The sequence below is a fragment of the Syngnathus acus genome, chromosome 2, assembly GCF_901709675.1.
Source record: "Syngnathus acus chromosome 2, fSynAcu1.2, whole genome shotgun sequence".
NCBI lineage: Eukaryota > Metazoa > Chordata > Actinopteri > Syngnathiformes > Syngnathidae > Syngnathus > Syngnathus acus.
This window is the reverse complement of record NC_051088.1, coordinates 15,400,615-15,416,939: the sequence shown is the minus strand read 5'-3', so window position 1 is coordinate 15,416,939 and position 16,325 is coordinate 15,400,615. Positions and strand designations below refer to the sequence as shown.

General features: G+C 42.1%; 4 protein-coding genes across 4 annotated transcripts; 1 reads left to right on the top strand and 3 right to left on the bottom strand.

Annotated features, from left to right (window-relative positions):
* Window positions 1-227: 227 nt before the first annotated feature.
* On the bottom strand, window positions 228-2,343 carry LOC119119830 (CD59 glycoprotein-like). The gene is made up of 5 exons (XM_037246476.1): window positions 2,239-2,343; window positions 2,012-2,090; window positions 1,672-1,773; window positions 980-1,053; window positions 228-906 (listed from the first exon to the last, which is right to left on the bottom strand). The coding sequence occupies exons 2-5, from the start codon at window positions 2,064-2,066 to the stop codon at window positions 784-786; spliced, it is 354 nt and encodes a 117-aa protein (XP_037102371.1). The 5' UTR covers window positions 2,067-2,090; window positions 2,239-2,343; the 3' UTR covers window positions 228-783.
* Window positions 2,344-2,850: 507 nt separating this feature from the next.
* On the top strand, window positions 2,851-7,786 carry dytn (dystrotelin). Its single transcript, XM_037246467.1, has 15 exons — window positions 2,851-3,082; window positions 3,157-3,188; window positions 3,336-3,422; window positions 3,531-3,735; window positions 3,907-3,992; window positions 4,070-4,149; window positions 4,215-4,286; window positions 4,459-4,622; window positions 4,695-4,806; window positions 4,915-5,048; window positions 5,117-5,258; window positions 5,692-5,744; window positions 5,836-5,977; window positions 6,089-6,512; window positions 7,531-7,786. Exons 2-15 carry the CDS (start codon window positions 3,170-3,172, stop codon window positions 7,620-7,622), a joined length of 1,812 nt encoding a protein of 603 aa, XP_037102362.1. The 5' UTR covers window positions 2,851-3,082; window positions 3,157-3,169; the 3' UTR covers window positions 7,623-7,786.
* On the bottom strand, window positions 7,607-13,211 carry zdbf2 (zinc finger, DBF-type containing 2). Its single transcript, XM_037246466.1, has 8 exons — window positions 12,923-13,211; window positions 11,935-12,031; window positions 11,174-11,331; window positions 10,404-10,917; window positions 10,073-10,195; window positions 9,477-9,787; window positions 9,064-9,196; window positions 7,607-8,650 (listed from the first exon to the last, which is right to left on the bottom strand). The coding sequence occupies exons 2-8, from the start codon at window positions 12,028-12,030 to the stop codon at window positions 7,850-7,852; spliced, it is 2,136 nt and encodes a 711-aa protein (XP_037102361.1). The 5' UTR covers window position 12,031; window positions 12,923-13,211; the 3' UTR covers window positions 7,607-7,849.
* A 120-nt stretch (window positions 13,212-13,331) lies between these two features.
* On the bottom strand, window positions 13,332-16,322 carry eef1b2 (eukaryotic translation elongation factor 1 beta 2). Its single transcript, XM_037246472.1, has 7 exons — window positions 16,164-16,322; window positions 14,950-15,072; window positions 14,748-14,880; window positions 14,509-14,575; window positions 14,167-14,292; window positions 13,912-13,979; window positions 13,332-13,449 (listed from the first exon to the last, which is right to left on the bottom strand). Exons 1-7 carry the CDS (start codon window positions 16,241-16,243, stop codon window positions 13,363-13,365), a joined length of 684 nt encoding a protein of 227 aa, XP_037102367.1. The 5' UTR covers window positions 16,244-16,322; the 3' UTR covers window positions 13,332-13,362.
* Between the last annotated feature and the right edge of the window lie 3 nt (window positions 16,323-16,325).

Here is a 16,325-nt window from a genome sequence, read left to right as displayed (position 1 = left end):
TCAAGCACAGGTGTCAAACTCGAGGCCTGCAAAAGCTTGCCACATTTTGCCACAAATCAAGCCTTAAATTCATAACCAACTTCATGGGCAGTTATGGAACAAGACTGTATGATTATTCCCACACTGAACAGTTAGGTAAGGGACGAGGAGTTGCCACACACCAAGTCCACAAACAAACAGTGCAGCTCAGCTTCTGGCTAGCGGACAACGTCATGGCTAACCACATGTTTTTTTTTTTTAAGTAGCACAGTGCAAACGCAACTTCCAGAGGCATTTAAAGAGCATAATAAGCCAGCATAAGAATTCAGAATGGTCAAACTGTTACTGTAGTCGCCCGCGTCATTTCCCAAAATGAAGACTAACTATTGCACTGTTGCTGATTCATTTTAAATGTCATCAAATATGTCCGTTTACACAAGAGATTAGCAGTTTGTTTTGCATTTTGTTCACGTGATTTTTGTGTACATTTACATCTTCTTACATATTTATGTGGTTTTACCATTACAACCAGTCCCTTGCAATTATGTACAAGACTCATCAACTGCTAGTATTTTACTTTTCTATGTCCTTATCATCATGAGACCAGTCTTGAAGTGCTATTTGTTTTTGTTTCATTGTTCAACATTAATTAAATTGGAAACACATTAAAATTCTACAAACGTCAGTGAGTATTTATAGAAAAATAAATTGAAAAAAGACACATGTCCAACCAATAATCAGCTAGCTCCACATGGACTTTGATAGCTTGACAGTAAGCTGGGATGAGTCGTCAAATCGGCGGCATTAGCGGATCACCCACCATGTGGCGGCTACGGATGCCAGCACACCAATCAGAGAACTCGCTGTGGCAGAATGGGCGGAGTTGCACAGATCCGAGTTGCAGCACTTGAATGTAAAACTGGACACCTTCAAACCAAAAGATGGGAATGAATATTTCCAGAAGATTGTGGCTTCATCACTGAAGGACTCGGTTTTCTACCTGTGGGAACATCTGTCCCAGGCGGCTGTACTCGCAGTCTGAATATTTCAGGCACTGGCGGAAGGTCATCCCTCCTGGAACAAAAGAACCAGTTGAACATCCGTCATCATGCTTGGGAAGTTTCATCAACATTGGCATTAAATATGGTTGCGGCCAAAGCAGTGAGGTGGACACCAAGCGTCATACCCAGAAGGTAAAATAACTTCAGGATGAAAATTACAACTGGGTGCGTACAAATGAGTAAAAGCACAATTACACCAAATACAGCCACAAAGTTTGAGTATTGCGTTACACCTCAAGTATGATGTTTCTGATGCATGCCTGTCAAAACAATGGTATTTTCCAACAAAAAGGCAAACCCAACCAAGGATACAAAGAATGTATTTTGTGAGAAGTGGGAATTATCTGTAGCTTATCACCATCACTATGGCGACAACAACACCATAGTAAAGTCATCATTTTAGCAAATATTTAAAACACTTCTAGGATATAAATAGTCTGTAAAACTGTATAAATACTGCATGCACCACTAATTGAACGTGCCTTATCATGCCAAATGACTACAAATTCTTTCATGTGAGTGCCAACATGCACAAAGTTACAGGGGTGGTGAGGTAAAGCGATGGATTTAATTAATCTACAAGAAGAAAACGGGCCATAATAATTATTTCAAAATTCAATCATTTCGGCACCTCTCTCTGTGAGCGTCAGGCAGGCGTCGTCATAGCTGCAGTCTCGTTGTTTGGAGCAACTGGCCGTGTAGTCTTTACAACTGTAGCAGCGAATTGCTGAACCTGTAAAAAAAAAAAAAAAATCAGCACATATTTCACATTACTTGTTCACATTCTTTCTGCAGGGTTCACAAAAACAACAAGCATATTTAGAACAATTTATTTTTTGTCTCAAAGCTCACAAAGCTCTCATTGTCATCGTTTAACAACAAATCAAGTGTCACCAGTACAGTGTGAAAATATATGAATAAGGGCATAATGTAACAATAAGAAGAGGAAAAACTTGGAGGATGAAACATACCAAGTCCCATGAGAGTGAAGCAGGTCAGCAGAAAGATGCTAATAGAGAACTTCATGTTCACCACAGCGTAGCACAAATCCTGAAATGATAAATGTACTACTTTGTACCATGTACTCACGATAAACGATGTAAGAGTAACATTACACCGGCTGTTTATTTACTAGCGTATGTACCACTTTGTATATTTTAATGTGTGTGTATGTGCATGTGTGTATCAGTCCTCTCACCCAACTGCAGAGCTTGAGTGATGCCAAGTCAATCACTAACTGACCAAAAGTGTAAGGTGCTGAAAAATTGGGCCGTGAGACCGCACCCCCCTGGGGAGGAGCCTGTTTAAGATTGGGTCCCATTGGTTGAAAAAGACAAAAGGTCAATGTAATTATTCTTCGGTGATAATTAAAAATTTCCGTACTTTCAAATTGCTATATATTTTATTTGACATGTCTAAAAAGAAATTATGTCCCAGTGTTTGATCTGCGAATAAACCAAAACATTTAAAGGGAAAGTCAACTCAAATATTTTCTTTATGTTCTATGTGTCTATCACCAAACTGTCAGGTGCGCAAAAGAAAACGCCTTCATCCCCACTAATAACAGCCATGAAGCTTCAATTGACCAGTTGCCCGCCAGCTACAATTGGTACAAGTTTTTCTGCACACTAATAAAATGCCACTGAATTCGAGAACATGAAGCTGGGGTCTGGATCAGAGTGGCACCACGCTGACCTCGTCACAAGCTCATTGATCTAAGGAGAAGAAATGTTTGAGTGTGTCATGGTGCCATGGGACAAAGAAAGCATAGAAGACACAAATGGCCAGTGTGAGCCGAGACAAGGGTCTGCAGCGCCAACGCAAACAAAGATGCTACTGAGTGACACAGATTGTTTGCTTCAGCTACAAACCTGACTTTGATGCCCCTCACCTCCTCTTCCACCCGTATGATGTCATCAGTCGTTCTGGCTGTCCATTGGTCCGAAGCAGACAGGTGAGCAGCAGCTGTGATGACAGAGGAAACCAAAATGGCATTAAAAATTTAACAGCTTCTGCTCGACTCAATGCTAGGAAGGCTGCAGGTGAATGAGTCTCTGCTCAAATGAATATACGTATAAAAAAGTCGACAGGTTTTACATTCTTATCTCATTTTCAGACTGTAACCTGTCATGGACGTCAACGGTCTCAGTAAGTTGTTTCTTTTGTTTTGTTTTTTTCAAATAGCCATCGCTTAAAGGGTTATGACATTGTGACACCAATTCTCGGCCAAATAATGTACAGGGCATTTATTTGTAAGGTTTATATAAGTTTGTTTCTTTCTTTCTTTGTGTCCAGTTTCAGGGCTAGAGGACTTCAACAAAATCCGCCCCCCAGCCTACAGAGTTGCAATGAAGCTTGAAAGTCTACAGAACATTTGTCACAGTCAGCGTGTTTCATTTTTACTTCATTCTTGGTTTGGTGGTTGCTAACGCCTTTTTGACATGAAGTTACTCGCTGATTTGAGAAATGCATTCTTTGTCGTGCTTCCAGTGGATGTTGTGTTGACCCGCCACATCGAGGCCGCCCTTGACCCGGGGGGCAGAGGCAAGCGGCAGCGGGATTCTGTCCTATGCATGGATGAAGTCACCCAGCAGCTGAAGAAGATGTTCAGAAGTGTGTCACCGGAATTTGCAGATCACTCCACCGTGGAGTCGGCCGAGAAATTGAGCAGTCTTATATTCAAGATGTTTGATGGGTAAAATCTTATTGGCAGATTGAATGCTGGTGTGTGGCCCTCACAAAGAAAATATGTCTCACTCTTTAACAACTCATTACTACGCTACTCGCAAAAAAAGTTGAAGAGTGCGCCTGCCGCTTGGTTTGTGCGTGTTTGTTCAATTAAGTGTGGACTGTGTGTGTGTTTCAGGAATCAGTTGGGTCATATACGTGCCGTTTCTCTCCGTATTGCTCTCATCTGTTTATCGGCAGAAACACTCCTGCTGAAATATGGAGGTGGGAAATGTGTTTCTTTGAAAATAATTGTTATTTTTGACAAAATGCACTTACTAACACGAGTGACTGTGTCTCAGCCCTGGTGTGTACAGCAGCAAGTGCTTCCGGATCCATCAGTAGGTCATCTCTTCGATCCTTATTGGAGGATGTCAACCAGGTAATCCAAACTAACTACATTTCCCATCATGCTCTCGTCATCTGACTCCTGTAACGCATGTTCAGGTTCCCGCGGTCATCCAGGAGGAAGGAGTGTTTGGGGCTGTTGAAGAAGCAGTGAAGTCATGTTTTCACGAGGTGAGGAAAAAAATATTTCTTCACCTATTTGGAGTTTTATTAACACGTCATCACCACTTCAGCCACCTTCACTTGTTGTTTGTGAGTAAGGAAATAAATCCCTATACTTATGAACCATGATGTAGATTCTGGAAGTTGCCACTGGTCATCATGGTTACACAAATTTTCACAGGTGCTGACCTCCACCGTAAACAGGGAACACGTTTTATCATGGCTGCAGAGTGAGCCTCGTTTGTTGCTATGGTTACCTGTTCTCTATCGCCTGTTCATAAGTCAGAAGGTCGTTCACCCCGTCCGCTGTCATATCTGCAAGATATTTCCCATCAGTGGACTCAGGTGAGTGTAACCATCTTTTTTTCACTATCCTTCATTACTCACTATTGATAAATAAAGTGTGTGTGGATTCAGGTATCGCTGTGTGAAGTGTCTGAAAGTCCACATATGTCAGAGTTGCTTCTTGTCGGAGCAACAGACACGCAAACACAAGAGTCACCACCCAGTGATGGAGTTCTGCACACCGGTAAGAGTTGAGAGACAGGGGACGTGAAGTGTACAGAGAAAATTTGGAAAGAGGCACAAAGTTGGTTGAATGAAGCAACAAACCTACTACAAACCTTCTCCCTGTCAGCCCACATGGCGAGAGACTTTCTCTTCAATTGTGCACCGTGCTCGTCACTCCCTGTTACCACGACGATCTACTCAAAGAGGAGCTGACATCGCAAAGAGTCCAACGAGGGAGGAAGCAAAGGACAGCCATAAGACGTGAGCCAGGTTTTATGACTATCCACCTAACCAATGTCAGTCCAGTCAAATCCAAATTTGTTTACCAGTGCGCCACCTGTCCATTCTGCTGCCACTCTCCAAGAATGTGGGAGCACCTCTTCCATTGTCTGTGTTTCCCATGATTCCACGGTACAACTTCAATCCTTTTCATCCAAGTCCCTTCAGACTGAGGAGACACTGCCAGAACAGGTGACCTCTGATGACCTCCCATCCGAAAGTCTGGCTACACAACAGAGAATGACCGTGACGTCACAAATTATTTCGAGTGGCAATAGGTCAGACGTCATTACTCGTAAACAAACTGCTCTTTGTCATTTGATCGGCAGTGCAATGGAGAAAACAGGCTGTGGCTTGAATGTTGATTTTAGCCTACTTCTCTACCAATGTGTCCGTCGAAAGGCAGATGTTATGTCATGTAAATTGGGTCTAAGATAAATGGAACATTGGTCGCAATTTACATTCCAACAGGTTAGCTGATTCAAAAGCAAATGTGGTAGGATTTCAAGACATGATTAACATGATCACTGAGTGACTGATATTTTCTTTTTGTTGTTGTTGCTGATTAATGCCACGGATGTTTTCTAAAATGGATATCTGATGGCCATTTGTTTTGCATTCTAAGTTGGAAGTATCCACTCTGCTCACTGAAGTCAGGAACCTGCACAAAGACAAACGGTAAGTGGAAAATAAAACCCTTCCAATGTTAAAAAGCCAATTAGATGGCAGGATGCGTATTCATCCACATTTGATTTGTTCTTTGTTGGAGGCTTCTGGAAGAGCAGCTGCAGGTGTGGCATCTCGCTGTCCAATCCGAACAGTGTATGCTGAAGGAACGATGTGCGGAGATGGAGGTTACCATGGAAACAGTTAAGGAACATAACATCCATCTGCAGACGACCCTCACTCAGGTGAACACATTAGCACAGACATAGCTCAAGAAGAAAATTCCCGATTGGATGGTTGTTGTTTAGGTTCTGTAAGAGTGTTTACCTTCACCCATGAACATTTTCATTCTTCAGACACTGAACAAGCTGGAACTACAGCAATCTGCCAATAATGTGCCGCAACACCAGAATGAGATGGAGAACACGGAAAACATAGACAAAGGAACCATCACACCAACGTCTGACGTAGACACCTGCGTAGATGAAGATAAAAACGAAGATTTCATGTTGAAGACAGACGAGGGGAGTGAGAGTGAGGGAAGTTCACTCACAACAATAAACCAAGATTGGTCACATGACATCCAATATGAGGAGAAGTGTGCTGGTAACAGCCATCTTTGTCAATCCATTCAACAAGAGGATGTACTAAAGGAGGTGGACAAAGGTATGGCTGATGAACAGGCTTGTAGACCTTGTAGTCCAGAAGAGATGCTGGAGCAAACGATGGACCGATTAATAAGTGTCTTTGGGACTGGCAGGAGGAAGGATGAACTATCAGGTAAAACAGATATCTGTTTCTTTGCATATAAATTATCAGTCTTGTATAAAGAACATTAAGGTGATACCTGATTAAAAATACATGTCTTAGCAGAAGACAACTTTGGTATATCTCTGAGTTGCCGTCTAGAAATAATCTTAACATTGTCTGTACATCAATTTAAAAAATCTGTTTGGCAGATAATTCTTGAACAAAAGCCTTCAAGCAGTTTACTGCCACTCCCAATAGAGGTTTAGACTCAAACTAAACTAAACAAAGACAATTTTCATATGTATCTAAAACAACCACAACACCTTAGCAAAGTCCAACGAATCCAACTACCGTAATTTCCGGACTATAAGTCGCGGTTTTTTTCATAGTTTGGGTGGGGGGGCGACTTATACTCAGGAGCGACTTATATACATATATGTTTTTTTTTCACTTTTTTGGGCATTTTATGGCTGGTGCGACTTATACTCCGGTGCGACTTATACTCCGAAAATTACGGTATTTTCATATTTAAATCAACTACAACACCTTAGCAAAGTCTAACTAGCTTAATGCTAATAAACAATCCCAAATGCCCTAGACAGGCTTATGAATAGCCTAAGTTTTGCAGTACACAAAACAATACTCACTGCGGCTTACCATCTTTATGTACTATATCGTACGCCTGCATTATACTGCCTTCAAGTGGCCGTGGGGCCCACACTACAAGGAGCGAGCGACACAATGTCCATTGAACTCAAGCAAAACATTTGTCAAAATGTCTTTGTTGTTTTACTGTCATGACTGGGTTTATTTTGGTAGATTAGAGTGCTGTGTTTCTTTTGGTTTGCTACAAATCATAATTTTAACAAGTAAAGATTTTTCCTCATAATAGTTGAGTCAAAGTGTAAGTTGCCAAAAATAAGAGTATCAATGTGAAAACTCAACTTTAGTACTGTATACAGTATTTGTCCCCCTATACCCATTGCAAAACTATAATTTAGTGTTGTATTGTCACAACTTGTATTTTTTTCCCCTTTTTTTTTCTGAGGTGATAAGGCTTTGGCACTTATTGAGGCTGCGGACCAAGTTGGAGACTCTTTACTCTGCCTGGTGGACAGTTTGAGGCAAATCCCCATTTAGACAGAGAAGAAAAGGTTTATGCCACTGGAAACCATCCTTCGACATCAATGGTGTCAAAGGCATTTCTGTCTCCGGGATATATATCACTGATGTCATCTCAATTCAAAAATATTTTTTCTGTTTGTTGTGTCATGTAAATGAGCGGCTAAAAAGACATGTTTTTTTTCAACAAAAAAATATCACTTTTTATTTTAAAATGGTCCTTCAGTGTTGACTTAACGAATGTGCTACTTGTGAGTCTTTTCACAGCCCCTCCTCCTCTGAGACCGCCCTCGTCGGAGGTTTGGTTCTGTAGAGGGCTGGGGTGCAGGGCCCTTTTGACGGAGTCCACCTCTCCTGGGTGGTGGAGGTGTGGTCTGAACTCTTACTCTTCTCTTACGGGGCCTCGGCCTTTCTTTGCCACCTACTCTTACTTCCTCTGAGTGACTTTGATCCACCGAAGGAGCGGTTTCGTGTTTACGATTCTGTGCCGAGTCTGTGATGACAGTGCTCGACAGCTTCTGACTTTTGACCCTGGGAGAATCCGAGCCACCCTGCCCGGACCGCCTCTCAGTGTTCAGGTCCGGGCTCAGACTACGAAACAGCTGACGTACATGTGTCGGCAAGGGGTTGGCGGGGGTAGAGCTTTTACCCACCTTGAAACCTTTGGGCGGGTTCTTGATGATGCGATTGCTGCGGTGGTCATAATAGCGCACAGGAAATTGTTTATATTTTACCTTGAGTCTGTGAAAGTCAGGTGGGCGTTTTCTTTTGCGACTGCGTTTGGAGGTGGGGCTTGCGGTGGGTGTGTAGGTGGTGGTGGGAAAAGTAGGGGAGCAGAGAAGGTAAACCAGAGACGTGCTCGACTGCAGCGGTGTGATGACGGGCGAGTACGAGGGCGGCAGGCGAGACCATCGGACCTCGGGAGTCTTTTCCGCTCCGGCCCGATCGCCTGGATGGACTCTCGTGGGCGTGGCCTCCGGGGCTATTTGACAGACAGTTGGGACGACCAAGCGGACGGTCTGAGTGGCGTGACTCACTTTGACCACCTGGGGGGGAAAAAAAAAAAAAATTAAATAATATTTCCGAAGAAAAACTATTTGCTGTGGCGAGAAGTAGGGTTGAAAATTTCCAGGAACTTATTAAATATTGGAAACCCGTTGAGATGAGAATTAACGGGTTTTTGTGAATGACCAGGAATAAACCGGAACATAGCACTCCTTCATATCATGCGTTGTAAAAACAAAGGAATTACATTATCAAAACTAATTCTTTCACTTTATTTAGATGTCAAATATTACACCGGCACATTCACCACTGTGAAAGCAGCCTGAAGTTTACCGTATGGTCAGAAGAAACACCCCACAGAAGCTAATTAAAGCTTATTTGTACCCCTATCAATTAAAAAGTGTGAGTATATTTGCCACCTCTACCTATTTGTAGATGTTTCTGTCATGCTCACCTGACACCTGGATGCCATCCTGAAGTCCCTCCTCCTTGGGACTTCTTCTTCATGATGATCCATTAAAGGAAAGAGGCCCATGTCTGACTTTGCCACTGTTTGCTCAGGTGCGTTCACGTTTTTGCTCTTGCTCCTTGTAAGTAGAACGTCGGCAAAATGAGCAAACCAAACATATGTAAGTTTACAACAATAAATCGTAATATGCTAAGTTAAAAAGATCCATCTGTTCACAGACACTATAATTCAAACTTACCCAGACAAACCATTTAAAGTCTTCAATAAACCCAACGTGCATGTTGTTCAATATGAGAAGCTGAAGTACTTAGCCAAGTTATACACAGTAAATGAAAGCATTTAAACGGAGAAGTTTTATGTAGTGTATTTTCAGAAGTGTGACTAAAACGTTCTGTTACCTGGCAGGGGATTCACTGTCAAAGTAGCAGACAAAACGACCTTGTCGGAACTGTCGTACCAGCTCATCAACCTTCTTCTCATCTTCCTCTTCGATCTGGGACCATGTCTTCCCTTGGAAGGACTCTGGCAAATGCTTTGGCATTTCTCTTGGCACAGTCCTGCATACTCTGTGTTTGACTGCTCGCGGCTTGGTGTGGAGGACGGATTCCAGCTGAGTGGAGTACACCTGGTCCGTCAAGTCCACCTGAGCATCAGTCAGATGGCTGATATCCCTCCCCTGCGTCTGGACCAGCGGGACACACGAGTCTACCTGGGAACACATTTCTAACCTTAGAGGAGATATTGTGTATTTTTGTGTCACAATTTTAAAAAGTTCCTTGTTTTTTGGTTTTTTTTTTTTTTTTAGAAAATGTTTCTTACATTGGCCTCTCAGACATTTTCAGCCAGCTAACAAAATATTGACGTGATTGTTTCATTTCACACTTGATGGTGAGTGGGAAGGCACTCCAGAGCCCTGACTATTGATAGACAAGCTATTGAAACAACCCTTGAATATACAAAGCTGGCTCGCCCAACCTTTTCCTTCTTCGCTCACCTGTCCAGGTGAGTCCCAATCACTCTGTGTTTCAAAAGAGTGCGGCAGACTGATGTGGAAGCTGTCTGTCTCCTCAAGCGGAAAGGAAGTCAAGCTGTCGCCATGGCAACATGTTTGGATAACCTGGAGGCCGACACCAACACATAGCATTCATATCAATAAGAGATTTGGGGGGAGAGGAGAAGAGGAATTTTCTTAGGCCGATGGTAATGTCGATGAATTAAAAAACATACATACATAATGACTAGAATCAACTTACAAATTTCACATGGTAATTTCTTGGAGACTTTCTAAAGATTTTTTTTTTCCATCCTTTACAATTGGAACCAACCTCCTCAATAGTTTGGTCCACAAGGTCACCGCCTGGCACTGAGAAGACCTCCTCTTTCAAAGCGGCCCAACGCTCCTTCTGCCAGCTGTGCCAAGGCTGTGACACAGAGAGACGTGGGGGAGATGTACCTGGATGTGGGCCCTTGGGTGAAAGCGCAGAAGTCAGAGACTTGCTGCTTTTCCTCCTGTCAGTCTTCCTGTGTGCTTTCCTGTGCACGGGCAGAGGGGCCTGATGTTTAGGCACATTTGTATGCCTCGAGTAGATGGTTCTTGCCTCCTCTTGCTCTTTTGCTTGTGTAGTAGGCTTCTCCCGACCTGCTCCCTCCGATAGTCTCTTCTCGAATTGACTACAAGGGCCGAGATCATCGTCTTGATTAGTTGATACGTTGTTAGAGCTAGGCAGGCGATCTCGTGTCCCCAATGATAAGTCGTCATCGCCAGAACAACAGACTTCATCAAGTTCCTCCCTGGGCAAAAGAGGAGTGGGGATGGACGGGAGGTCTGCGTGAGACGGTCTAGGGACACAAACATACAGCACAATCCATCATCAAACATTGTTAAAGGCAGAATATGCTTTGTCAGCAATTCCTTATTCTGATTTTGTTTCGGGTATCATTCAGACATTTGACATCTTAGGCTTTGCCGTTTTTGTAAGCATACTGGATTATTTTATCTTTGCCCATGAATGGCCAACTGACATTGTGTAAAGAACGTTTTACATTTCACTTCAACAATGACAATTTGGGATATCCCATATTTGGGATTTGTTACCTGGGGTCATTGTAGCAGTGGGGGTGGTGCAACAGGACATCCTGTAGGAATCGCTCCAGCAGAGTGCCCTTGGCTTGGCTGCTGTCAGCAAAGGAACAACTGGAGGAGCCAATGGAGGACGCTTGAACCTGATCCAGGTGTTTGAGACTGGCCAAGTGCTGAGAACAATCAACAGAATTTTATAGTCATAATGGTCCCAACAGATTTAACATGCAAACTAAACAGAACACTAATTCTCTAGATTTATTGAGGGTATGTAGAATATGTTTGGATAGGTCTCGAAATTTTAAGAAAACATAACTTGCTAGCAACGACCCGCTATCCATTTTCGCCGTCAAATTAGAACATTAGTGCAATCAAATTCTGAGTAACAGAAAAGTTAGTTACTGTAGTACTTGAATGATCACATTAACAAAATCAGAATTTCCGCTGAGTCTATGTCTGTTGCAATTAAAATAAATGTATCTCTCTGAGTAGCTCACTTTCAACTGATAGTTTACACAATAAGACTACGGGGAGTAGAGAAGTCTTGCAATCAGCATTTAAGCCTTCTAACCTGTTTTCTCAATCATGCTGTCATGGACAAATGACAAAAGATTTGTTGTTTACTAGAAGTTACATTGAAAGTATCGTCACCCAGAAGTATGTGTGACTTGTGATCAAGTTACACAAACAAAATAATCTTTTTTTCCCCCTACTAAAACCGCAGTCTTCAAATTGCGAACCGCAACACATGCCACATGAACAAGATCACATGTCACCTGATTTAGGTCATTGTAGAAGACTCTGCAGTAAGTGCAGTATCCTGGTCCACGTGGTGTGCATCTGGATGGCCCTGGCTGAGACTCCGCCCACATCCTGTGATACACATATCCATTCAATGTAATTTGTCATTATTTGTCACCATCTATTATTTTCTTTACTTTGTAAAATATTTCCACTGTGACAAACATATCATTGACATAGAAAGACAAACGGCTGACTGTTGTCAAATCTGAAGATTTGGCCTTATTGTTTTAAAAAAAAAAAACTATTAATGAATAAATAAATTTGAACAGTTATTTTTCATTCAAATTATTCTTGGATGTTGCTGTATTCTCAATTCTGTATACTTTTATATTTTAAAGAAAACATATAGGGTCTTGCAAAGTGTTTTTTTTATGGGAGGTGTGATTTACACGAAACAGTGTCTCTTTGATAAGGGGGGGGGGGGGGGGGGGGGGGGTCTATGAGCCCTAAAATCGGAGTGCGCCAAAAGATTTGTGTAGCTGCGCTTGTCATATGACATGAAAAGGTTTGTTTACAACCACAATTCTTCAACTTTGCCACAGAGAAAGATTACGTCATAACGATTGAGTTTGAAAGCATCATTCTGACAGTCAGGTGTGCACGCATGGTAGGTGGGATTGAGCGAAACTGGCCCCCATATAATGCCCGTTTATAAGTAGGGGGTCCCTGGACGGAAAAAAAGTTGGCGATGCCTTGTTCTACACGAGGACAGTTGCACAGCTGTGTAGGTTGCCCAAGGCTCGACATTAAGTGAGGTACATCAATTAAGTATCGCTCCCGGAGTTGGGTCTGTGGCAATTTACTGGCTTCGGACCCGCGTTAGCCTGAAATAACCACGTGACATGGTTTCATACGTTACGCCTTTTAAATCGGTTCTTCATCACAGTCGTGCTGTAATGTAACTAAGTCATTTAAAATGGCTTAGTTCATAATAGATATCTAAAAGAGCATTTTATTTACCTGTTTTACTTTCGGACAGTACGAAATCATCTTCCAACGCGCGCTTTTGGCTTGCGTGTCAGTTTCCGCTGTTTCCTTCTTCTGCAGCTTACCACTCGATTGCACTCGTGTCTGACGCCACCAAAAGGCCAAATGGAGAAATACACTTTGCTTAATTTCAAACTTCATAAGAATCAGAGCAGCGCCCAGAAAACGAAAAACCTAGGTTTTTTTTATGACGGGAGACCTTAATTGTAAATCGATTTTGTCTTTTATCGTGAAAATACATTTTTTCTCATCTGAATATGATTTATTTTAAGGATAAAATGCCATCAACACCCATTTCAATATAATTTATAGCCCAAAACATTGAAGCAGCTTGGTCAAGTGCTACAAACTCATTACACAAAAAATTACATCATAAACCAACTATATTCAAGTGCTTTATTTTTTTTTTTTTTTCAGATTTTGTTAAAAGCAGCAACGTCCATCGACTGGACAAAATCCTCAAATGCTGTGATTTGCTCCTCCAGAATGTCAGTGCCCACCTGAAGCAAAGGAGGGGAGGGGAAAAACAAAACAAAAAAAAACTAGAAGTGAGAGACCAGAAAAGATTTGAAAAAGATTTGATACAAATCTATTATAGGTAGGCATGCACAACAGCAGCAAATCGATTGAATCTACTCAGTTGATCTGAATTTGTTGTGTTTAAACTTGTAGAAGTTTTTAAAATATTTAGAGTTTTTCCAATATTGTGCAACGCATTTTGATTGAAATATAATTCAAGGAGCTCCCCATTCCTATATAAATGAGACAGTGCTAATGTTGAAACTTTGCCAAATGTTTTTTGGGTCCAGTCACTACTGAATTTTAATATTTATTGCATTGGTACTTGGACAGTCAAAATTTTTTTAACAAATACTTTGTCTAACAAGTTTGAGAAAAACTTTTCTGGAACATTAGGAAGGAAACATTTATTTACTTCAGTGTCATGACAGCCCATTACTCACCTTATCGTCCTCGACCACACAGTTGATCTGCAACTTTCTGATGCCATATCCCACTGGTAATAGTTTTGCTGTCGGAGAACAGCAACAAATTAACATGATGGATTCACGTCGACATTTAGAGGCTAACTGAACTCCACCAATTGTTTCAGATAATTTGAGCGGCATCACAATCTTCAGCCGAAAGATGGTGAAAGAATCATCATTAAGTGGTGCACGGCCTGAAATCCAGAGACACTTCTACCGCCACTCGCTTACATTGTCCCCACACGAGTCCATCCATCTGAATGCTGCGGACGCACTCCTCCAACTTGGCCATGTCAGTCTCGTCATCCCATGGTTTGACATCCAAAAGAATCGAGGATTTGGCAATGAGGGCAGGTTCTGAATGGACGGAGGGCAGGGTCAATTACCACCAACAACTTAACAGCTAGTTATACTAGGCCATGCCTTGGACACTGTCAGGTAAGTATAGCGTACATCACACGTCAGCCGAAAGATGGTTTGATAATCATCATGAAGAGTCCAAACCTAAGACTGACACCAGCGGTATTGGTGTCGAACTTAAAACTGGGAAGAAAAAAAAAAGTTGTCACTTACTGGTTGATTTCTTGGCGGCATACGCTGCGACACGCTCCTCCTTCAGCCTTGCGGCCTCTGCATCCTCCTACAACACGACAGATGGCAGGTTAGCATTAACGAGTTGAGGCCAACCATTTCAAGTTGACATCTGAATATTCACACCACTCATTTTCACTGTGTTATTGATAAATAGGCAGAAGTGTGGAGCAGTTTGGCAGCAACACAAATAATTAATAGCCCTGTAGTTACGTCCTCACCTCATCGTCAGAGCCAAACAGATCAACATCATCGTCGTCATCGTCATCAGCTGCCTTTTGAGCGACTGCTGCAGTGGAGTCACCTACACCCGCTGGGCCATATTGACCCAAAGGTTTCTTCACACCTGGAAGACTGACAAAACAGGCGGTTTAGCTACAGTCCCAGAGAGCTTCTGTCTGTCACTACGGCAACAGTACACACCTATTCTTCTGGCTCTGATAGGACTTGATATGGTTGAACCAACGTAGGGCATGGCAAAGGTCCGATGGGGGTGGGGCTGAGATTGCCTCAAAAACAGCAACATCTGCCTGGGAAGGCACATGCCTACAAATAAAGATGAGGTTAGTCCTGTCACCAGACTGTATAAATCCTGGAAAGAAGCAAAGTATTCCAAATTATGCTTTGCAGTAAACATGTAAATGAGTTGGCGTTGAGTTGTTTCACTATACATTCTTTCCCTTTCCAGGGATTAAATATAGCATAGCGCTTGACCACAATGATTTTCTTTGAGGATAAGTTATCGATCTATGATCCTCAATGTAACAGTAACACTGGGGGTAAGCAGGTTCCCTTTTAGTTTGAATCACTGCAATACATTTTAATTAAGTCAGTGTTTCTTCAACATTTATAGGTGCTACTTTCATTTAGCTAGTGCACATTTTAATAGCGATTTAACTGAACAGGTATTCAAGTACATTTTCTTTTCTCCTATATTAAAGTTCAAACGTTACAGTGACTTACAGCATATACTTTTAAGGAACAATCTGTCTTGTTTGTGATTAACACTACGCTATTGCAGTGAATGCTGGTCATGATGGCAGGACTGTGAGCAAAGTATTTGAAGAAGTGTTTAGATGATAGACAGAGGAAGGGAATAGGTATCAGATAGATAAACTTTTATTGCAGGTATGCTAAATGAAAATCACATTTAACAAACGACTGCACTCGAGTGAGTGCACTAAAATAATCAGAAATGTGAAATTATTGTATCCAAGTCAAGCGAATTGTGCCCTCTCAGATAATAGATATTGAAAACATTAGGTCAAGACTCCAAAGTAATTAATCACAGTGGGAAATGTTATGCCTACGTGTCCAGACTTTAGCGACACGCTATGCATTCATCACTAGCATGTGGCTCATAGCTGCAGAATCTCATTTAGTCAACAAAGCGCAACGTGCAAAAACCCAACGCATCGGTCCTCAAAGTAGTCTTGACCATACGTTTGCCGCATTCAATTAACTACATTAAACTTCCCTGTTAGGTTCTTATTCACATCGTTTAGCTTGTAAATGCTAGACGTTAGCCACGCGTTTTCAAAATGGCGCCGCCGGTAACGAGGACACGTTGGAATTCTTGGGACATCCACCCGTTTTAAACTGGATGTGGATGTGTATACTGCCGCAGCTGCACTGACCCTTCTATGTAGCTGCGATCCGCTAGGAAATCATTCAGCACTTTGAGTCCAGATGGTGCTTTCAGGTCACCGAAACCCATGATGGCAAGGGGTATTCACTTAGTGAGGAAGAAGGACCTAAGAGACGACAAACCGCCATTTTATAGCCGCTTACAGGCTCCT